Source organism: Ixodes scapularis, unplaced genomic scaffold (genome assembly GCF_016920785.2).
Source record: "Ixodes scapularis isolate PalLabHiFi unplaced genomic scaffold, ASM1692078v2 PGA_scaffold1__304_contigs__length_218370807, whole genome shotgun sequence".
In the NCBI taxonomy this organism is placed as follows: domain Eukaryota; kingdom Metazoa; phylum Arthropoda; class Arachnida; order Ixodida; family Ixodidae; genus Ixodes; species Ixodes scapularis.
In genome coordinates this window covers 211723833-211747402 of record NW_024609846.1, presented here as the reverse complement: position 1 = coordinate 211747402, position 23570 = coordinate 211723833, and the positions used below count along the sequence as shown (strand labels likewise).

Sequence of the window (23570 nt, the reverse complement as noted above, 5' to 3'; positions counted from 1 at the left end):
ATGCTGCTTCTGGAGTTCGTAAAATTCTTGTCGCACGACCTCGGATGGGGTATCCTATTTATTAAACTTTGTTAGTGACAAGTCGCAACGTATGCAGCTGAAATCCCATGGTGCCACCGTTTTTGCTACTGCGGCAACTGGAAGCTTACTGTCTATCCCAACTGACTCTGCCACATTTCTATTTCTCATCGCGAATGGAGGGATAATGCTAGGCTTGTTTTCGAATGTCCTTTGATATTTCGTGCCCTCCACTGCCTCCCGGGCTGGATGCTGAGCGACTGATCGTATCCTTAATGAATACATAAATCCTAAGGAGAATCGCCGTCTGTCGAGGGACATCTCATTTCCCTCAGCGTAGAGACTGAGCACAGGCGACGTTCTGAAGGCACCTATTGCCAAGCGAAGTCCCTGATGATGGATGGGGTCAAGTGCCTTAAGAGCTGATGGCCTGGCAGATCCGTACTTAAAGCTGCCATAGTCCAGGCGTGAGCGGATTACCGAGCGATAGATTCGCAAAAGACATAAACGGTCAGAGCCCCATGTTTTGTGGGACAAGACTTTAAGGAGGTTCAGTGATTTCTGGCATTTTAACTTCAGACTTTTTATATGAGGCACAAACGAAAGCTTACGGTCGAAAGTGAGGCCCAGAAACTTGTGATCTACTTTCACCGGGATAGGGGTCTGTCGCATATATAGAGAAGGAACCGCAGGGACTCCCCGTATACGGGAGTAACAGACAGTAACCGTCTTTTCTGGAGAGAAACTAAAGCCGTTTTCATCCGCCCACTTTAGGAGATTGTTGATGGCAACTTGAAGCCTCCGTTCACAAATAGAAAGATTGCACGATGAAACAGAGATTTGAAGGTCATCAACATAGAGTGAGTATTGCACAGAGGAAGGTAGGGAACGGGCTATTGAGTTCATCTTTACCAAAAAGAGAGTAACGCTGAGGACTCCCCCTTGAGGGACCCCAGTCTCCTGGACGAATTCTTTAGAGAAAGATGCTTCTAGCTTCACCAAAAAGGTTCGATTAGAAAGGTAGCTATTGATGGTAGCAAGCATCCTACCTCGTATCCCAACTTCATGCAAATCACGAAGGATTCCATGGCGCCATGCTGTGTCATATGCCTTCTCCATATCAAAAAACACTGACACGCACAACTGTCTGTTCACGTAAGCTTCACGAATTACGGTCTCAAGACGAACCAAATGGTCAACTGTAGAACGATAAGAACGAACCCACATTGATTCCTATCCAATATGTTCTCTTTTTCTAAAAAGTACATAAGTCTTTTGTTCACAATACGCTCAAAAGTCTTGCTCAAACAGCTAGTAAGTGCGATAGGGCGATAGCTTGACGCAGAGGAAGGATCCTTACCAGGTTTTAAAAGAGGAACAACCGTGGCTACTTTCCATGCCGAAGGAAATTTGCCCTCGTGCCATATGCGATTAAAAAGGTACAGAATAAGAAATAATGTAGAAGGGTGAAGGTGTGTTAACATCTGGTAGTGTATGCCATCAGGTCCTGCAGCTGAAGGCTTAGTTAAGTGAAGGACCATTTCGAGTTCACGCATCGTAAGAGGTAGATTGTAGTCTTCATGGGCGGCACCTGCAGTCTTCACAGCATGTGATTCTGCACGTGCTTTGTATGCGAGAAATGTAGATGAATAATGTTCGGAGCTCGATACAAGAGCAAAATGCTCACCGAGAAGATCCGCTTGCTCCTTTAGACTTTCCGGACAAATGCCATTGTAGGAGAGGAGTGGGACTGAGAAGGCATGATATTTCCCTTCAATGCGATGAACTTTGTCCCAGACTTCTTTGACTGTTGCACTACTATTAATGGAAGAGGCATACTCCTGGAAGTTTTTACGCTTTGATTGTTGTCGGATGTACCTTGCCCGAGCTTTCATTTGCTTAAAGCAGCGGAGGTTGCTTTGCGTGGGGTAACGTCGAAAGATACCCCAGGCTCTGTTTTGTTTTTTCCGTGACTCAGTACACTCTTCATTCCACCACGGCTTGGGCCGCCGTGGGCGATGCGTAGAAGTCCTAGAAATAGCAAGCTCAGCAGCTTGAAGAATAAAATTACTTAGCAACTCTGTAACTTGGTCGACAGAAAGTTCATCAAGTGACATGCATGCAAGTTGTGTCGCTTCAGTGAAAAGAGACCAATTCGCTTTCTCAAACTTCCAACGGACAGTTCGCGTTGGCATGCATTTTAGAGGAATGGTGTTCTTTAAGAAAATAGGAAAGTGATCGCTTCCATATGGGTTAGTGCCTGCTGCCCACGTAAAAGAAGTAAAAATGGATGCACTACCGATGGAAAGATCAATACATGAGGACGATAATGATGATGGGCTAAAATAGGTCGGTTCTCCAGTTTTAAAAAGGCAAAGTGCATGCGACATTAAAATTGACTCAATCATTCGACCACGGGCGTCAACGTGGTCGCTACCCCATAGACAGTTTTGGGCATTAAAATCTCCAAGTAAAAGAAAGGGCTCCGGGAGTTGGAGTAAAAGATCATTAAAATCGTTTGTCGAAAACGTAAAAGAAGGAGGAATGTACAAGGAACAAACAGTCACTACTTTGTGAAGGAGGAGACGCACCGCTACTGCCTCTAGCGCAGTATTAAGAGCGATTTCGGAACAGGGAAGGTGCTTTGGGACAACCACTGCAACTCCTCCTGCAGAAATACACGCATCCTATCGGTCTTTTCTAAAAATATGGTAGCGTCTAAGAAAGTTAGTATGCTTTGAACCGAGATGCGTTTCTTGTAAACATAAAGCATGTGGGCGGTGCTGCTCCAGGAGGAACTCAATATCATCGAAGATCCTCAGTAGACCTCGGCAATTCCACTGGATGATCGCCGTCATTCTTTATAGAAATTTAACTATCAGAGGAGTGATAGAAAAAAGAGGTGATGTATGTGATGGTTCATTTAGGAGGGAAAACTGGTGTTTTCCCTTTATGTTTTGGTTTCTGGGTCTGCCACTCCATATCCTCTGGTTCTGGCTCTGGGGCAGAAAGGTCGCCTGCCTCTACAGTTTTTTCTGCTTCTAGGGACTTCTTGGCAGACCTACCGGAGGCCTTGGAGCTGTCTACGGATCGTAAGGGCAACCCACGGCCCCTGCATTGACCTGATGGGGCAGCGGTCGACGTGCTAGGTCGGCTCGTAGTCCCGCCGGTATTGTCGGTTGCACGTGGCACGTGCTGCCTCCTAGATGGGGAAGTTCTCCCCGGGGAGGAGGAGCGAGACACTCGCTCCATCGCCTGAGGGGAGGGACCAGGAGGCAGGGACGAAGGCGTGACCTCCGTTGCTGCTGCGGCACCTATGTCCTTGGTGCGACTAGTTGGATCTGCTGCTTTCGCAGCTGAGATAGAATGCCCAGGAAGCGCAAGCTTCAGCCTGGGCATAGAGGACTGCAGTGGCTTCCCGTGGTCTGAAAAAGACACCTGGGTCGCCACCGATACCTTAGACGGTGCAGGTCCTCTGCTGGACACCGCCTCGGCAAAAGAGCCTCTCTGGAAAGCAGAGAGGCGGCGCTTTGCATCCTGGTAGGAAATGTTTTCTTTCACCTTGAGAGCAAGTATTTCTTTTTCCTTTTTAAAGTGGTTACATGATCGAGAGTAGGCAGGATGGTCGGCGTTGCAGTTTGCACATTTATAGTCAAGGTTGCAGTCATCAGCGGTATGGTCAGTTCCGCTGCACCTGGCACAGGTCTCACGACCACGGCACGCTCGCGAACCATGACCGTACCGCTGGCAGCGAAAGCAGCGTAGCGGGTTTGGGACGTATGGCCGCACTTTGCAGTTGATGTAACCCGCCTTTACAGTAGGGGGCAGCGAGTTTTTGTCGAATGTTAGTATCACGTCTTTGGTGGGTCGTTCCTCACCATCCTTACGAATTTTAATTCGTTTTGCGGCCACGACACCTTGAGTGCTTAGACCCTCCACGATTTCCTCTTCAGAACTGGTTAATAGATCATCCTCTGATATCACACCGCGAATGGTGTTCAACGTACGGTGTGCAGATGCAGTGACTTTGAGGTCATGGATCATTTTCAGATTAAGCAAAGCAGTTGCCTGATATCTTTCATGAATCTCGACAAGAAGGTCACCGGAAAAAAGCTTCTTTGCTTCATATTTTGCCCCGCGCGTGTTTTGGAGAGTTTTGGCGACAAGGAATGGAGATAGTTTTGACAGCGGCTTAGAAGTGTCGTCGGAGTGTAAGACGAAAAATCTTGTAAAGTGGTCTTCTGAGTTGTCTTGTTTTAGAAATGTTGAAAGTGCTTCGGTCCGGCCTCTTCTCGGAGGCCGATCAGGTTGTTTCAGCTTGGAACCCATAAGAGGGGAATGGTGTTCGGAAACTGTGGTGCACCGCCCACCACCGAGCCCAACAAGGGAATAGGTAACGCTTCATAACAAGATGGGCTTGGCTGAAGACGTTACTCTATTAGTGCTGCCCAGTCTCTATAACCAAGTGTGGTTTTGGACAAGAGGTCTTTCGCCACCCAAGGTTAGCCCTTGCCGCCAAAGGAGTTGAAAAAGGAAAGAAGAGGAATGAGAAGAGTGAAAAGGAGGAGCAGACAAGGGTGAAAGTAGAGAGGGGATAGTAGAAGTGGCGACTAGACTGAATCATCCTGGCCGGGCCTTACCAGGACTCCCGTCTATGAGAAGCGGGGGCGAAAGCGGTGTATTGCCTCGCCCGGGGGGCCCCGAAGGGTCCAAACCTACCCCGGGCTTGGCTCAACCACCAGGATGCCCTTTTCCCCAGACACGGGAAAGCCACGCACAGTCAGACGTGGGCGGGCGAACCCGCATGGCTCGGGGTCCGTGGAGACGCCACTCTCCAAACACCTGCTTTCACAGGTGCCCCCTGCGGGGACGTGGCTCGAATATCGCGTAAAGATGTGAAGGCAGGTCAACCGTTTTCTTACGTTATGCTTAAGGGACTGAAACATTTCGTGTCTCGAATATCGCGTAACAGGCGATCCCCTTGAACTGGTAGTCCCGCTTAATGTGAAGCACACATCTTGTGGTGACCGTGACGTAAGCAGACGTGAAGGCAGGTTCACGCATAACCGTTTTCTTACGTTATGCTTAAGTCACTGAAACATTCCGTGTCTCGAATATGGCGGAACAGGCGATTTCCTTGAACTGGTAGTCACGCTTAAGGTGAAGCGCAGATGTTCCGGTGGCCATGACGTAAGCAGATGAAGGCAGGTTCACACATAACCGTTTTCCTACCTTACGCTTAAGTCACTGAAACAATCCGCGTCTCAAATAATGCGTAACGGGCGATACCCTTGAACTGGTAGTCACGCTTAAGGTGAAGCGCAGATGTTCCGGTAACCGTGACGTAAGCAGACGTGAAGGCAGGTTCACACATAACCGTTTTCCTACCTTACGCTTAAGTCACTGAAACATTCCGTGTCTCAAATAATGCGTAACAGGCGATACCCTTGAACTGGTAGTCACGCTTAAGGTTGTGGGCACCCTGGCGGCTCCCAAGCCAAGTTGCCCGACTGCGAGGCTCAAGCCGAACTTTTCCCGCGTGGCGGCGACGTCACGCCAGCCACGCGCACATCGGATGCGCCGCCTTGATAAGGCAGATCAGAGGCGGCGCACGGAGAGTCGCTGCCTGGACTCAGGCGCCGCTGGCAACCGTGTTAAATGTCTCGTCCATGTCCCATTAAATGTAGTTTCTTGTTGTTGAAACCGTTGGCTCCGTGTTATTCCTCGGGGTCGGGTATGCAGCAAGGCAGACCGACCACAATGGCGCCCAACCGTGGTGTGCTACCCACTCGCAGTAATTTCACGGCGCTTGGTTTCTTCTTTCGGTAAGCCTTTTTCATATTCCCCGTGTTTCCTATCGTTGTTTCGTACTTCCGTCACGTCCACGTTTGTTGTATTGGCGTGTTTGTGACCGTGTCTTTGTGAACGCGGCAATCGTTTTGCGCGCTTGTGTTGGGTTTTTGGGGGCGTTTCTTTTTTTTTTGTGCTCGCAGGCATGCTCACGCGGGAGCAGGAAGCCGCGGTGGCCGCAGCAGCACAAATGAACTTGCTCACGAAGGTCACGGAGATGTGCGACTCCGTGATGCAGCGCCTGGCCCACACGCCTGGCCAGCAGGAAACCCCACCGCGAGAGCCCAGACCACACTTGACTGTTCCGGTCTACATGGGGTACGACGACGTCAAGTCCGTGGCAGACTTCCTGGGCGAGCTGCAGACGTACCACCTTGCCTCCGGTGCCTCGGAAGCCTTCATCGTGGAGCGGATTGTCCCGCTGGCGTTACAAGCCAGCGCCAGGTGCTGGTTGGGGTCACAGGCCCCCTTCGCCAGCCTGGCGGACTTCCAGACAAGGCTTCGCGAAGAGTTCCTGCCTGCAGGCTACGCGACGCAGATTCTCCGAGAGCTCGAGGCAAGGACGCAGCACCCGGATGAAAGTCTGGTCCGGTACGTTCGGGTCATGCAAGAGCTCTTCAAGAGGGCGGACCCGAAGTCACCGGAGTCGGACAGAGTAGCTCGGGTCAGAAGACAGTGTCACCCAAGGTACCACGTCTACCTGATCAACCGCACCTTTGAGACCCTTGAAGAGCTAGCCCGGGGCGCCCGCCTCATCGAGGAAGCTCTTCATGCCGAGCGGAACTACGTGCCGCCGCCACCAGCCAAGTACGCGCTCGAACCGGCATGCGCATGGCGGGGCCCCGAGGCCTCCACGCAAGGGGACTGTCCGAACGAGACCTCCCTTCCCCACCACGTCAACCAGGAGAGTTGGCGTGGCATGCATGGTGAACTCCCGTGCGGGATAAGCGTGTGTTCGCCTAACTCTCCCCGAGAGGTCCCCGGAGGTCACAGCGAGGCCCGTGAGGGTTTCGGGCGGGGGTCGCCACGACAGGTGGGAGGTCGTTGGCCGTGCCCTATCGCAAGCTGGGGCCCAACAGAGATCACCACCCAAGCGAACCATCTTCATCAGTCTGCTCCTGCAAGTGCTGGCGAAAACTGGCACGGTGCGGTCGCAAACCCGCAGCCCAGCAGCATTGACCCCCGCCGCAACGGAACAAGCCCTCCCCACAACAGCCAGTCGCAAGCCTGGCGGAGGCCCTCCCATAGTGGTTCCTTATCCGATCACTGGAGGCGGTGCGACGGGCACCTCGGTGCCGGTGGCCTAAGCAGGGAACTGTCGTCGGACTGCTGCTACGAGTGCGAGCAGCCCGGCCATCACCGAAAGCAGTGTCCAAGGCGTCTGGACACTACAAACAAGAGGTGGCACGAGACGGCGGCAAAGGGCCGGAACCAAAACAACCAGGGAAACTACTACGGCCGGCGACGCTGAAACCAGACAGCCACTCGCCGACGGCCGGTGCAGTCCCTGGGAGCGGTCAGGCCGCGGCACAGATTCCATCGGTATGTCGAATCCAGCCCGAGCCTAACATCATTTAACCGCGCATGACAATATCACTGCTCGATTTTCCCATTGCCGCACTTTTGGATTCTGGGGCCGCTATCTCGCTCATAGGGGATTTCGTTTTCGAACTCTGCAAAGCAAAAAAGATAAGCCTCCGGGAGTGCGAAACCCGTTTGCAGCTAGCTTCTGGTACAGCGATAACAGCTGGAGGAGCCGTGAGGCTGCAGATTCGGTTTAATGGAAAGAAGCGGCGTCAGCGATTTCTTTATATGCCAGGACTTGTGGTACCCGTGATCTTGGGCCGAGATTTCATTACAGGCGAAAGCATGACACTCGACTTTTCTGGTGGTGGATACCGGCTGGGACAACAACCGGAGCTGACTCCGTTTACCAAAAGGGAGGACTGCATCCCTAACTCGACCACTGCAGCCCACTTCACCACGGTGCCAGACGTCTTGCCTGCCGGCGTTCGAGAATCGTTGCGAAAGTGCCCCGCAAGCAGCCAGCAGAAGCAGGAGCTGCAAGCCGTCCTGGAGTCTTTCTCACCGATGTTCACGGAAACACCTGGAAAGACTGACATTCTGCTGCACCGTATTGAAACCGGTGACGCGCCGCCTCGGAGGTGCAACCCTCGACCGATCAGCGTCCACAAAAGGGCACTCCTTGATGCGGCGCTCGAGGAAATGATCGACACCGGTTCAGTACGTGAGTCGAAGAGCCCCTGTGCATTCCCCGTTGTTCTCGCCCCGAAAAAAGACGGAACAGCCAGACTCTGTGTGGATTACAGGCGGCTTAACGATGTGTCCGTACGAGACAGCTACCCTTTCCCCAGCATTTCCTCTGTGATGTACGCGCTCGGTAACGCGACTGTGTTTACAACGCTGGATTGCAGTCGCGGGTTCCTTCAGATCGAGATTCACCCATCAGACGTTCCAAAAACGGCTTTCATCTGCCACAGAGGGTTGTTCGAGTTCACCCGACTGCCGTTTGGCTTGTCTAACTCTCCAGCCAGTTTTCAACGCCTGATGGATGTTGTACTTGGGAACTCGAAGTACGAATTTGCCATGGCATACATGGATGACGTGGTTGTTTTCTCGAGAACTATCGAAGAGCATGTCGAGCACCTTCGCATTGTACTTGAGCGAATGCGTAATGCTGGGCTCACGATTCATCCCGGAAAGGTTCAGTTAGCCGCGCCCAAGATTAACCTCCTTGGATTCGTTGTGGATAACGGCACGCTCCGCCCCAACGAAGATAAGTTGCGCGCGCTAACGGAATACCCAAGCCCACATGACGTAAAGAGCCTACAAAGATACCTCGGAATGATTGCGTTCTACAGGGATTTCATTCCACACTGTTCCGAGATATCGCAACCGCTCAATCGCCTCCTAAAAAAAGGCGTCAAGTGGTGTTGGGCCGAACAACAACAATGCGCATTCGCAGCCCTTTCAAAAGCCGTGACTGACAACGCTTGTTTACAGCTCCCAGACTTGAACAAGCCGTTCGTTCTGCAGACAGATGCAAGCGACTGTGGCCTGGGTGCTGTATTGCTGCAGGAGTATGGCGGTGTGCTTCGGCCAGTTGCTTTCACGAGCCACACGCTAACTTCAGCCGAGCGCAACTACAGTGTCGCAGAACGTGAATGTCTCGCCATTATTCATGCTTTGAAGCGCTTCGATATGTACCTAGATGGCGCAACGTTCCAGATTCAATCTGATCACTTAGCGCTATCATGGCTAAGGGGACTTAAGAATCCAGCTGGACGTCTTGCTCGTTGGGCGCTTACGCTACAACAGTACGACTACTCCATTCTGTACCGCCCGGGGTCAACTAACAAAGTTGCTGATGCGCTTTCTCGTGCTCCACTTCCTGAGGAACACTCGCAGGATACCCATGGCTTGGTGACCGTCGCGGCCACGACACGAGGATCCCCAGATTCACGGTGGGGTACATTGGTGAGCCGCGAGGAGCTTCGCAAGGCGCAGCTGGATGACGGACTCTGCCAACGCGTGTCCGCTTGGCTGGCAGCAAGAGGTCCAGTCGACCGCCCAAGTGACGAGGAGCTCGACTCCTACATGATGAGCGACGACGGCCTCCTGCTGCGCTACATCCCCCAGGCCGACGACGATCCGGATGGCTCGGCGTTCCGGACCGTGATACCTCGCAAGCTACGTAAGCTTTTCATCCGATACATGCATGACTCTGCCTTGGCAGGACACAGCAGTGGGAGCAAGACTTACGAAAAGTTATCCCAAATTGCTACCTGGCCAGGCATGAGGCAGGATGTGCTCCGATATGCTCGTAGCTGCTCGGTGTGCCAGAAAGCAAAACCACGTGGTGGTCAGGCCCCCGGTCTCATGCAACCAATCGCGAGTCAGAGCCCTTGGCAGATTTGTTGCTGTGACGTCATGGGACCCTTCCCACGTAGTACCCGTGGCAATCAGTACCTATTCGTGGTAACCGACCACTTCACGAAGTGGGCCGAGTTATTCCCTTTGCGGCAGCTAGATTCGCAAAAAATCTGGGAGTGTCTACTCGAAACATTCGCTAGGTTTGGCTTTCCTGCACAGCTTGTAAGCGATAATGCCTCCTATCTCACGAGTAAGGTGTTTGTGGACGCATGCGCGGTACTGGGAATCAAGCACAACAGAACTTCCCCGTACCACCCGCAAGCAAACATCACGGAAAGGGTAAATCGAAACCTTAAGATGATGCTAGTGGCCTACACCGAGCGCCACAAGGACTGGGACGCGAAACTGCCCGACCTGGCATTCGCAACCCGTACAACCACTAATCGGTCAACGGGTCTCACTCCTGCCCAATTAAATTTCGGCAAGGAGCTCGCATTCCCGCTTTCTAACAGCCTCCTTTCTACAGAGTCTGGAGGAAGGCCTCGCCCCTACGTGAAGTTCGCAGAGGACCTGCGAAAGCGCTTCTCCGATAACCTTCGAGAGGCCAGAGAAAATCTCGACGTCGCCCGGGTACAGCAGGCTGAACAGTACAACCGGGGGCGACGTGACTTGCAGTTCGAGGTGGGAGATTTTGTACTCCGGCGTACTCACCCACTGAGTGACGCCGCTCGAGGCTTCGCAGCCTCCCTCGCCAACAGGTGGGAAGGTCCGTTTCGCGTGCGTGAAAAGTGCTCGCCACTCACTTACAAACTAGTTAGCTGTGAGTCTAGTGAGGAAACCGGACCTGTTCATGTCACCGACCTTAAAAGATTTTTCCAAGCAGAAGACGAAGATTCCTCGCAGGACCGGAACGACACTGACGGCAGTCCCGTTCCGGAAACCCCCTTGTCTCCACCAAGGCGGCGGTATAACCTGCGACGTCGGTGACACCAAAGAGAGAGGAACCTTTTTTTTTTGTCTCCTTGGCTTTGCCTCTCTCGCATTTTGGGGGTAGTTTTCTACTTCCACGGATCTGCCCCTTTTTCAAGAGAGGGGGGAGAGGATTGTGTGTCCACCTCAGATCCGTTATTTCAAACTTTCTGGAAGGGGTTCGAAGATAACGTCAGGCTCAGCCCTCAACTGAGTCTCATGTCGTCTGCTTCTATGTTTTCTATACGAAGCTGACTCGTGGACAAAACCGTCGCCGCACCCGCCATCTGAACGACACGGCGGCCGGTCTCATCGTGGACCGCGGCCACCCTCTACAGGACGCAGCAGCAGCTGGCTAGGATCAAGGACCACGTGCAAAGCAGCCACCTGGTGGAGCCCTGATCCCGAAAAAGCGACAAGCTGGAGCTGACCGAGCCGCCGCGCTCGTCAGCAGCCGCCGCGCTCGTCCAGCAGGCGCCGGCCGGACTTACAACGTCAGTCCGCCCAACAGCGCCATCACCCCCTGACGCCCACAACGTCTCCGTCATCGACATGCCGACGAAGCTTGAGGGGGGGGGGAAGTGTGGGCACCCTGGCGGCTCCCAAGCCAAGTTGCCCGACTGCGAGGCTCAAGCCGAACTTTTCCCGCGTGGCGGCGACGTCACGCCAGCCAGGCGCACATCGGATGCGCCGCCTTGATAAGGCAGATCAGAGGCGGCGCACGGAGAGTCGCTGCCTGGACTCAGGCGCCGCTGGTAACCATGTTAATCGTCTCGTCCATGTCCCATTAAATGTAGTTTCTTGTTGTTGAAACCGTTGGCTCCGTGTTATTCCTCCGGGTCGGGTATGCAGCAAGGCAGACCGACCACAAGGTGAAGCGCAGATGTTCCGGTAACCGTGACGTAAGCAGACGTGAAGGCAGGTTCACACATAACCGTTTTCCTACCTTACGCTTAAGTCACTGAAACATTCGGTGTCTCAAATAATGCGTAACAGGCGGTCCACTTGATCTGGTAGTCATGCTTAATGTGAAGGGCAGACGTTCCGGTAACCGTGACGTAAGCAGACGTGAAGGCAGCTTCACACATTACCGTTTTCCTACCTTACGATTAAGTCACTGAAACATTCCGTCTCTCGAATATCGCGTAACAGGCGGTGCCCTTGATCTGGTAGTCACGCTTAATGTGAAGCGCAGATGTTCCGGTAACCGTGACGTAAGCAGGCGTGAAGGCAGGTTCACACATCACCGTTTTCTTACGTTACGCTCAAGTCACCTAACGTTCCATGGCTCGAATATCGCGTAAAGATGTGAAGGCAGGTCAACCGTTTTCTTACGTTATGCTTAAGGGACTGAAACATTTCGTGTCTCGAATATCGCGTAACAGGCGATCCCCTTGAACTGGTAGTCCCGCTTAATGTGAAGAACACATCTTGTGGTGACCGTGACGTAAGCAGACGTGAAGGCAGGTTCACGCATAAACGTTTTCTTACGTTATGCTTAAGTCACTGAAACATTCCGTGTCTCGAATATGGCGGAACAGGCGATTTCCTTGAACTGGTAGTCACGCTTAAGGTGAAGCGCAGATGTTCCGGTGGCCGTGAAGTAAGCAGACGTGAAGGCAGGTTCACACATAACCGTTTTCCTACCTTACGCTGAAGTCACTGAAACATTCCGTGTCTCAAATAACGCGTAACGGGCGATACCCTTGAACTGGTAGTCACGTTTAAGGTGAAGCGCAGACGTTCCGGTAACCGTGACGTAAGCAGACGTGAAGGCAGGTTCACACATAACCGTTTTCCTACCTTACGCTTAAGTCACTGAAACATTCCGTGTCTCAAATAATGCGTAACAGGCGATACCCTTGAACTGGTAGTCACGCTTAAGGTGAAGCGCAGATGTTCCGGTAACCGTGACGTAAGCAGACGTGAAGGCAGGTTCGCACATAACCGTTTTCCTACCTTACGCTTAAGTCACTGAAACATTCCGTGTCTCAAATAATGCGTAGTCATGCTTAATGCGGAGCGCAGACGTTCCGGTAACCGTGACGTAAGCAGACGTGGAGGCAGCTTCACACATAACCGTTTTCCTACCTTACGCTTAAGTCACTGAAACATTCCGTCTCTCGAATATCGCGTAACAGGCGGTGCCCTTGATCTGGTAGTCACGCTTAATGTGAAGCGCAGATGTTCCGGTAACCGTGACGTAAGCAGACGTGAAGGCAGGTTCACGCATAACCGTTTTCTTACGTTATGCTTAAGTCACTGAAACATTCCGTGTCTCGAATAACGCGTAACAGGCGGTCCCCTTGATCTGGTAGTCACGATTAATGTGAAGCGCAGATGTTCCGGTGACCGTGACGTAAGCAGACGTGAAGGCAGCTTCACACATAACCGTTTTCCTACCTTACGCTTAAGTCATTGAAACATTCCGTGTCTCGAATAACGCGTAAGAGGCTGTCCCCTTGATCTGGTAGTCACGCTTAATGTGAAGCGCAGATGTTCCGGTAACCGTGACGTAAGCAGACGTGAAGGAAGGTTCACGCATAACCGTTTTCTTACGTTATGCTTAAGTCACTGAAACATTCCGTGTCTCGAATAACGCGTAACAGGCGGTCCCCTTGATCTGGTAGTCACGCTTAATCTGAAGCGCAGATGTTCCGGTGACCGTGACGTAAGCAGACGTGAAGGCAGGTTCACACAAAGCCGTTTTCCTACCTTACGCTTAAGTCACTGAAACATTCCGTCTCTCGAATATCGCGTAACAGGCGGTGCCCTTGATCTGGTAGTCACGCTTAATGTGAAGCGCAGATGTTCCGGTAACCGTGACGTAAGCAGACGTGAAGGCAGCTTCACACATAACTGTTTTCCTACCTTACGCTTAAAGGGCAACTCCGCTACATTTTCGATGCTGAAAAAACAACGCAGTTCTCTTTAGTATCACCTAAAAAGACTACACGTCAAGTTTTACGACGTAATTAAGCCTAAAAGTTTATTAAACTGGTAAACAAAGTTTGAGATGCCTCAAGTCTCCGAAATCTGCTAATTCTAGCGGCCGATGTGCGGCGCAGAGAACAGCGCCAACACTGCGCCGTACGTCATAGGCTGGGACCTCTTTTTTGCTTGTTTTTTACTTTGTTGAAGCGCAGCCCACAGGCGGCGCCAGCAGCGTGCACACCGTTGTCCACGTGATCCAGAACGCGCATGCGCTAAAGAGCGTCTGAGCGAGCGCTCCGTGGTCCGCGCTTTTTCGCCGTCGAGAAGGCTGAAACTGCTGCGTCTAGGAGCAACGATTTGGGCTGCGATGCCTGGCCAAAAACTCAAAGGCACTCGATGTTGTGTCAGTAGCTGCTCAAATTATCAGAGGGGCAGCACAGGAGGTGCAGTGTTTCATAAGTTTCCTCGCGACAGTGCGCGTCGGGAAGTCTGGACGGAGATCGTGCGGCGATGGAACTCCGGGAAGCCCTTCTCGCCGAAGGATCGGACATTGATCTGCTCGGATCACTTCTCAACCGCGTGCTACGAGCGAAACTTGAGTGTGTTAGCTGATGCTGGCTTCTCGATGAAGTTCGCACGTCTGAAGCCGGACGCCGTGCCGTCGATCGTCAATGGCAGGACTCCCAACACTGCAGCAGAGGGACCATGTGCGAAACGTCGTCGAACCGGAGTACGTATTGTCTCTCACTGTGCGATTTCTATACTCTGTTTCATCGTAAGTGCGAGCGAAGCCGAAGCTACAAGTGCGAGCATGCTGGCTGGAGCAACGTCTTCGCTGCCCGTGCGAGGGGAACTGGGGGACGTTCAGAGTGCAGAGCCTGTGCTTCTAGCTTTGATTGCTCTCGCTCATGAAGTGAAACGGAGTACTACGTGTCAAGAATTTTTTTTTGTGAAGGGGGTTAGAGCTCAGTACCCTTTGAGTGGAGAGGGGGTGAGGGGGTCCCAGCAAAACTGCAGGATTTCGGGGGTTTTCCCGGGCCTCACGGGCCACCGCCCTGGCTCCGTGCTTGCCTGTAAATGTTGACACTTTGTTTTCTTCCCATACAACTCTGTGTAGTGCCAAATTATGCACCATTATGCTATTGTACATTTAAAGTTCTGGTCAGGCAACTTCAAAACAAATAAGAAGCTTTTAAAAATCTGGAAACTAACGCATATCCTTCTGTTTGTTTTTGTTTGAGGACAGTATGAGGAATTTCGTTTGTTGACGAAAATAGTTCATATTGAGAGTGCATTGTGAATTGCCGTTTGTAATAAGCATGTGCCGCAAATCATCATTGTAGCACTCGCGGCCACTGCGTACAAAGTTGGCTCATGTAGGATTTCACTGTCGCGACCAAACCAATAACAGTATATGTCCATTGAATGCCTTCACAGACTGGAGAACAAGCTGCAGTTGCTTCGTTTGTGGAATGTAGCACCAGTGCAACTTCTGCGTGTGATGGCTTGCCTGCTACACATGATGACGACCGTGACGAACACACGGGAGCACAGAAATCATCACTGGATGAACCTGTAGGTGACGTCCGGGAGGATTGGGTTAGTGCCGAATTAACCTATCATTGTTTTTTTTCATTGCTTCTAGTTTTGTCGTACGTAAGCTTGCAGATGTCACCTGACCCACCGCTTCTACAGAGCAAGGCCCGAGCTACTGCTGCGGCAGTAGCAAATAGTAGCACAGCCTGGCTCCGTGCCTGCCTGCAAATGTCGACACTTTGTTTTCTCCCCATACAACTCTGTGTAGTGCCAAATTATGTACCATTATGGTATTGTACATTTAAAGTTCTGGTCAGGCAACTTCAAAACAAATAATAAGCTTTTAAAAATCTGGAAACTAACGCATGTCCTTCTGTTTGTTTTTGTTTGAGGACAGTATGAGGAGTTTCGTTTGTTGACGAAAATAGTTCATATTGAGAGTGCATTGTGAATTGCCGTTTGTAATAAGCGTGTGCCGCAAATCATCATTGTAGCACTCGCGGCCACTGCGTACAAAGTTGGCTCATGTAGGATTTCACTGTCGCGACCAAACCAATAACAGTATATGTCCATTGAATGCCTTCACAGACTGGAAAACAAGCTGCAGTTGCTTCGTTTGTGGAATGTAGCACCAGTGCAACTTCTGCGTGTGATGGCTTGCCTGCTACACCTGATGACGACCGTGACGAACACACGGGAGCACAGAAATCATCACTGGATGAACCTGTAGGTGACGTCCGGGAGGATTGGGTTAGTGCCGAATTAACCTATCATTGTTTTTTTTCATTGCTTCTAGTTTTGTCGTACGTAAGCTTGCAGATGTCACCTGACCCACCGCTTCTACAGAGCAAGGCCCGAGCTACTGCTGCGGCAGTAGCAAATAGTAGCACAGCCTGGCTCCGTGCCTGCCTGCAAATCTCGACACTTTGTTTTCTCCCCATACAACTTTGTGTAGTGCCAAATTATGTACCATTATGGTATTGTACATTTAAAGTTCTGGTCAGGCAACTTCAAAACAAATAAGAAGCTTTTAAAAATCTGGAAACTAACGCATGTCCTTCTGTTTGTTTTTGTTTGAGGACAGTATGAGGAATTTCGTTTGTTGACGAAAATAGTTCATATTGAGAGTGCATTGTGAATTGCTGTTTGTAATAAGCGTGTGCCGCAAATCATCATTGTAGCACTCGCGGCCATTGCGTACAAAGTTGGCTCATGTAGGATTTCACTGTCGCGACCAAACCAATAACAGTATATGTCCATTGAATGCCTTCACAGACTGGAAAACAAGCTGCAGTTGCTTCGTTTGTGGAATGTAGCACCAGTGCAACTTCTGCGTGTGATGGCTTGCCTGCTACACATGATGACGACCGTGGCGAACACACGGGAGCACACAAATCATCACTGGATGAACTTGTAGACGACGTCCGTGAGAATTGGGTTAGTGCAGAGTTAACCTACCATGTTTTTTTTGTTTGTTTTTTTCATTGCTTCTAGTTTTGTCTTACATAAGCTTGCATATGCTGTCACTTGACTCACTGCTTTTACAGAGCGAGGACCGAGCTACTGCTGCTGCAGTAGCAAATAGTAGCACAGCCAGTGCATTCGACGTTCTCTCACTGGATGCTTCGCTTGATGATGTTGAACCAGACATGGAGCCACCTGGATTTCATGCATTGAGCCAGACATACATAAGCAAGCTAACAAAAGGTATTTGCTTAATGGCATTCCAGTTTGTCTTCTAAATATCATGATTTTGTTGTGTCAGGTACACAGACACCGCAATGGGGCATCAGCAAAGCTGTGCAAACAGAACAGCCAGGTAGGTGGATGTGGTGGCTCAAAAATATTGTTGCTTTTACGAAAAGAGTTCATGGCTGAGCTTCTAATGCAATACATTTTTGTCGTAAACTTGTTGCATCATGATGTTCATTTCTGACGACCAGTCTGTTTTGCCTATAGCAGGCCAAAGCCCCCTGGAAAATGCGACAAGTGTGCCTAAACGTCCGCAAGGAGTTGAAGGCACGTCGGCAAAGGAAGGAGAACACTTGCGACAATTTTGTTCCTCACCTGAAAGTGGCCAAATCCCAGGCCCTTTGTTATTAGACTTGGACGTTATTCCTGAACGTGTGGAACCTGAGGCTGATTCTTCGGACACCAGCGACGAGGAGGGCAACTCCAGTGAGTCCGACGATATGTCCGACGAGCCAGACATCCTGGACCGAAGCTACAGGCCAAATGATTCCGTCAACTCCGATGATGAGCCCGATTCATTGGACACCAGTGCTTGCTCCGACGACTCTGCGACCTCGGATGTAACACACGAGTACGTGCCCTCTGCATCTTCCCAGAAATCATTATGCTATGAATAGGACTAAATATGTTTTATTTATTTATTTATTTTTTTATTTATACTGTAACCACATGGAGACCTGAACAGGTGGGAAAATAATGTAATTCATACAAGACATTGCATGTGTAACCTCTTGTTGAATTGTATGTGCAATGCACCGAAAAGAGCATGATAAAACGGGAAATTAGAAGTGACAGAATAGTTATGAAGGAAACAGCACCAAAGGTACGGAGGACAAGGAACAGAAAACACACAAACCGAGCGCTGTTTTCTTCTTCATAACTATGCACAACCAAGTCGCCCAACTTTCAACGGGACAGAATAGCTTGTGAAATGTACTAGATTCTGACTAACGCTTTGTGGTTTGATTTTCTCTTCTGCGTTTGGCAGGGAAGAAAACTGCGACAGCTGTTCACCGGAAGTGGACCCGATCAAGGAAAAAAAGTACTTGGTTACTGCATCAATGCTTCTGCAGCTGTTTGCGGTTTGCATTCAGTGCCTGTCTCCGACCCGAACGAAGCTCAGGCACCAGGGGACCTTTGTTCACGCCGTAATCACGTGTGTTCGAGGCCACAAGAGGGAGTGGCAGAATCAGGCCCTGGTAAATGGCAAGGCTCTCCTCAACATCCTCCTGCCTGCCGCTGTCACATATTCTGGGGCCAGTCCTACAAGAGTTCTTCGACTGTTGAGCTCAATAGGCATTGCTGTCCTAAGGAAATCTCAGTTCTACAAAGTCCAGGGCTGCCTGGTATTTCCTGCTGCAACAAAGGTACACTGCATATAAAAAGTGTTGGCTAGGTGACCATTTTGTCTGGTTGAGACTGACATTAGGTGTTTCCATTTCAAAGGCCTGGAAAGCGGAGCAGACCACTCTGCTGGCCGCAATGCATGGCAGGAGACTCCATCTGGCTGGCGATGGCCGCGCCGACTCGCCTGGATACTCGGCCAAGTATGGAACTTACTCTCTGTTGGACACTAATGCGAACAAGATCTTGCATTTTGAGATTGTCCAGGTAAGAATTTGCTAAATAGAAATTGTTTTGTGATCACTGCATTGGTTGATTGAGGTAAAAACGTTTTGGTACCTTTTTTTTTCTACACCAGTCAACAGAAGTAAAATCAAGTAACCATATGGAAACAGAGGGCCTCAAGCGCTCGTTGGACTTCCTCCTTGGCCGAGGACTGTGTCTAGATGTGCTTGTGACGGACCGGCATGTCGGGGTGAACACGCTTCTGAAGAATGAATATCCCGACACCAGACACCGGTTTGATGCATGGCATGTCGCCAAAGGTAACCTTATTTGAAAAAATTAATTATAACACTCGTCACTTCAGAGTAGAACCAAGGGTGAAGCCACTTTCTAGTAAACAGCATACTGTGATTTTTAATTGGCATTTAATACGAGAGTAAAATGTAGTATGGAATTTAAAAAAAGAGGTCACAAGAAGGATAAAAGGACTGACATTTCCTGACACATCTTTGCCGTGTCTGTTTTAGCAGTTCCCTAGTTGCATACCCGAGAATGCGTTATTGTAAATATAGCACGACACACATTATTAAGATTAGCAAGGCGTCATTCTAGCATGGTCCTGTAAGAATATCAAATGTGTTTTTACAGAATCTTTTATAGGTTCTTGTTCATGCTACACGAAGCTCACAAAGTTGTCCATACTGCAGGCATCATGCTGCTGCAATTTTACAGCAATACCGATTCGGGACCATGTCAAATGTCAGTGCTTTCAGTGTTCTGCAAGCTAGTAGGTTGGTACTGAGGTGGCCACGCATGCACATTTTTTAATTTCTAGGCATCGGAAGCAAGATGGCCATTGCTGGGAAGACTAAACGCAACAACATCCTGAATGCCTGGGTGAAGACAGTGCGGGCACATGTCTACTGGTGTGCCCAGACAAGTGATGACTGTGGTGCACTGGTCCTAGCGAAATGGATGTCGGTCATGAGACATGTAATCAATGTGCACGAGCACCCCAACTCCCTGTACCCTGCGTGCACGCATGCCCCGATTGAACACCGCAGATGGCTTCAGGAAGGTAAAACAAATTGCTGTTAGAGCACTCATATCATAATTTCAACCTTTATATCATCTGTAGTAAAAGTCATATATCTTTGTGGGCTGCTTTGATGGCTCACAAAGGTGGAATTACAGAATAACTCGTTACATCGCTTGCAGATGTAAAACAGTAGTTGCGGCTAATTTACAGTCAGAAGAAAGGAACTGCTGCGACACGAGGGGAATTCCACAACGCACACAGTGCTACACTGATAGTGTAGCACTGTGTGCGTCACTATCAGTGTAGATAAAATCTGTGTTTTTTAGCAATTCGCTACAACAAAACATTGACGAACATGAAATCTAAACACTTAGTTGAGCGAGTATTCTCCACCACTAGTTGTTTTGATGACAGTGAGTGAATTCTTTTTGAAAAACACAAAGAATTACTTGCTCGTGCTAACAGTGTCACGCTGTGTACATTGTCTCCAGTTAATATGGTGCTGCTTCTAATTACAGGAACTGAGCCATACATGGCATTGCAAAAGATCCTCACATCAGCACAGCTTTTGAAAGATCTCCCAAGACTGTCTGGAGAGGGCCAAACATACCGACTGGAGTCGTTTCACAGCCTGCTGATCAGGTTCACCCCCAAATCGACACACTTCTGTTTTGAGGGCATGGAGGCACGGTAGGCTGTGATTGTGAAATTTGATAGAACAATGCTCATTTGTACTCTTTGTATAATTGTGAAATATGTTAGTCATATTAATCTCTGGCTTTTACCCCCATTTTTTTTTTTTACTTTCGCAGGACTGCCATTGCTGTCATGCACTATAATCAAAATTCCGACCGGAAGCAGGCGACCACTAAGGACAACAAGAAGCGGTTCGCACTCCGATACCCAAAGTCTCGGAAGGGTGAATGGTCTGTCCAGCGAATCATGGAGACTGCGTCATACGGTAAATGCAAACACATTTATTGAAACATTGGCTGCAGCTTGAAGATCCCGGTTCTTTGTTCGTTTAGACTATGTCCAGAGGCTGCTCCACTGCTGCTTGGATTTGGCGGAAGCTTCGAGGACGTACCGGGAGGCCACAGCTGCCAATGGGCCCCGCCCGCGTAGGCCCCCTTTGTGCAGTGTTGCCCAGAGGCCGAACAAGGAAGATGCAGTCTTGGCCCACAGGTCCCGCTTCCACACTCAGGAGTAGTGGAAGCCAGTGTACGTAGCTGAGGGAAATTCCTCTCGGATTCTAGCCTCCACACAGCACGGGAGCCTGACGCGGCGGAACCTGCCCAGTCTTCCCCACATCCACCAAACAAACTCCTTGTAGGCGGTGTATCTGTATTTTCTGGAAATAGTAAGAACAGCAAAGTTGAGTTCACCGAAAAGCCTCACACACGAGCAGTGTGTGTAAGGGCGTGACACTGTTATATCCAGGTTTAGTATTTGTAGCTGGTGTGTTAGTAATGAACTGTCGGCCATAATGTGTGATCAACTTCTTCCTCCTTCATACCTCTGCCCCAAGGCTTATGCAACATGTCCCCCTGCTTCATTCTTTCTTTTTTGCCATCTGTAGGTTGAGTCAACAACAATACCAGCTACACTCTAGGCCTAGTTTCACACATGTAGTCGGTCACAGGTCAAGAATGCGAGAGAAGCTCTGCCTCCAGCACATGCTTGTTGCCTTCAGCTGTGCTTTGCTTCTATGTGCACACATGTGTTTTCAGGGGGAGAAAGCTCACGCTGAAGGCGGAGCATCTACTGCTTCTTGACCTGTGACCGATTATAGTTAATACACTGTTTGAAGTAGTTTGCAAAAAGTATGGCTGTCAGAGGGCAAAAAACAACAATACTTCGTTCAACAAGGGAGGAAGTTGGGCGAGTTGGGCATCTTCAAAGGTGGAAACAGCGCAACAATAACGAGGGAAAAAGTATAATCCTTTGTTACTTCAAATCTGTATGTTTTCAAAAAAATTATGAACTGATGTGGAATGTTAACCGTACTGGAGGCGCAGAACTTATTTTTGCTACAGTTATACTGTTGAAAATGAGTATAGTTGTTTTGTTACTCGTGCTTACGTGCTCGTATAGTAGCCAAAAGTTAACGGGAGGAGAACTATCCTCTGCAATGAACACCGACTATGATATACAAACCATTTTAGAAAGTATTTTTTTAGAAATTTGTGGTGTGTTCACTTTTTATCCGCTGTAACAGAACTTCTCTTACTTGTTTTGATCCCCAGCAGCTGGCTCCAAATATGTTGGTTCAAAAAATCGCAGCTTCTCATATGCTATGTCCAGCAACCGCACATCCAAACACACAAGTGAAAAAAGTTCGTGGTCTGTGATGCACTTCCCCACAATTTTTTGTGCAACATTTGGTATTTCACGGCAACATTGCCCTGATTCCTCTGGGCAGTTTCCACAGGTGCACCTGAAAAGACATTTACCCAAGATTGTAATTCAAACATTGTAGTGAAAAATCCGAGACTGGGGTATTGACAGACGACGACAAGGAAGAGAAGGAAAATGTCTCAAATGCAGCTAAACCTTTATTGAGGACAGGACCCTTTACAAGGGTTGAAAAAAAGAAGGAAGGAAAGGGAACCCTTCTTCACACCACCTCTCTCCACAAAAGACAACACCGGACCCCATTGTTAAGAGGTCCGGTGTCGTGTCTTTTGTGGAGAGAGGCGGTGTGAAGAAAGGTTCCTTTTTCTTCCTTCTTTCTCAACCCTATATAAAGGGTCCTGTCCTCAATAAAGGTTTAGCTGCATTTGAGGCGTTCTCCTTCCCTTCCGTGTCGTTGTCTGTCAATACCTCAGTCTCGGGTTTTTCACTAAAATGTTTGATATACACCAGCTCACTTGCGCCTTTACGTTCTGCTCATTGTAATTAATTTCATTTCGAAAGTGAAGGTACCGCCTTGTATACTCCATCTTGGGTCCATATCACATGAGCGAATGACGTTTTAGCGAACAGCGACGTTTAAGCGAATAACGGGGGCGCGCGTTAAACCCATCCGCCGCGCTGCGTTTGCGCCGCAGCAGTCTGCGGCGGCTCATTACAAAAATGTGAATCCATTTGGCCCACCCGAAAACGCCGCTTTGCGGCGTCCAACTATTCGCTAAAGTGTCATTCGGCGAAATGTGGGCGTTCGCTAAAACGTCATTCGATCAAGTGAGTGCCTCCCACTCCATCTTACAAGTTGTGTGCATGACTATTAAAGGCACAGGAGCAGGAGTATAGCTCTTCACAGTGGTCAGTTTGCACAAGTTCTCGTTCAAGGAAAGCGCAGACTGAAGTCACGCTTGCGTCGATTCCTTTCGCTGCGCTGCACACAACTTGTGAGATGGATTATATGCTTTTTATCATCTTGGGGGGGGGGGGGGTATTGCTATTATTTGTTAGCAATAATATTAGTATGTTAGATCTACAGTAGTGTATGGCGATGTGTAAGAATGGAAATGGAGCTTCTGCAGTATTAGACTACTTCCATAAAGCCCTGTATGTAACACGGCGCGCGTTGCACTCTGGGAACTAGTTGGCCAGGGAGGAGAGTGCCATGGTTTCGGTTTCGATCGACACGTCCAGAAGAAATTACACACAGAGCGTGGACATGTAACGGCCGTTATTTCATGTTTTCTGGTCCCGAAAACATCATTTGTGGTCTCTAAACTAACCTAAATGGCCAGACCTTGAGGCTATAGCACAAGCCCGAGACGTATAGCTTGTCTTAACACATGCTCGTATTTTTGTACTTGAGCCTTTCTGTTAGCGTTTCGAGGTATGTGGACGAGCCAGTGCTGGGAATGTCGACGCTGCGAAGCTCGGGGATCTTGCTTATGTATGAATCAACAAGCTGTAGCAACCAATAAGTATGCATACATCGAGCTCGCGCCTTTACATTAGTGTTGTTGTTCAGAAAGTTTGTTTGTTTCGTGCGTCCATAGACGAAATATTACTTTTTGCAATTACTGTTTTCTTAATACGCCTGTGTACGCGA

General features: G+C 49.6%; 1 protein-coding gene across 1 annotated transcript; it reads left to right on the top strand.

Annotated features, from left to right (window-relative positions):
• Positions 1-16982: 16982 nt before the first annotated feature.
• Positions 16983-21206, top strand: LOC115325077. Its single transcript, XM_042290463.1, has 8 exons — positions 16983-17020; positions 17942-18320; positions 18400-18564; positions 18656-18842; positions 19358-19600; positions 20080-20251; positions 20374-20522; positions 20590-21206. The coding sequence occupies exons 1-8, from the start codon at positions 16983-16985 to the stop codon at positions 20769-20771; spliced, it is 1515 nt and encodes a 504-aa protein (XP_042146397.1). The 3' UTR covers positions 20772-21206.
• Positions 21207-23570: the final 2364 nt, after the last annotated feature.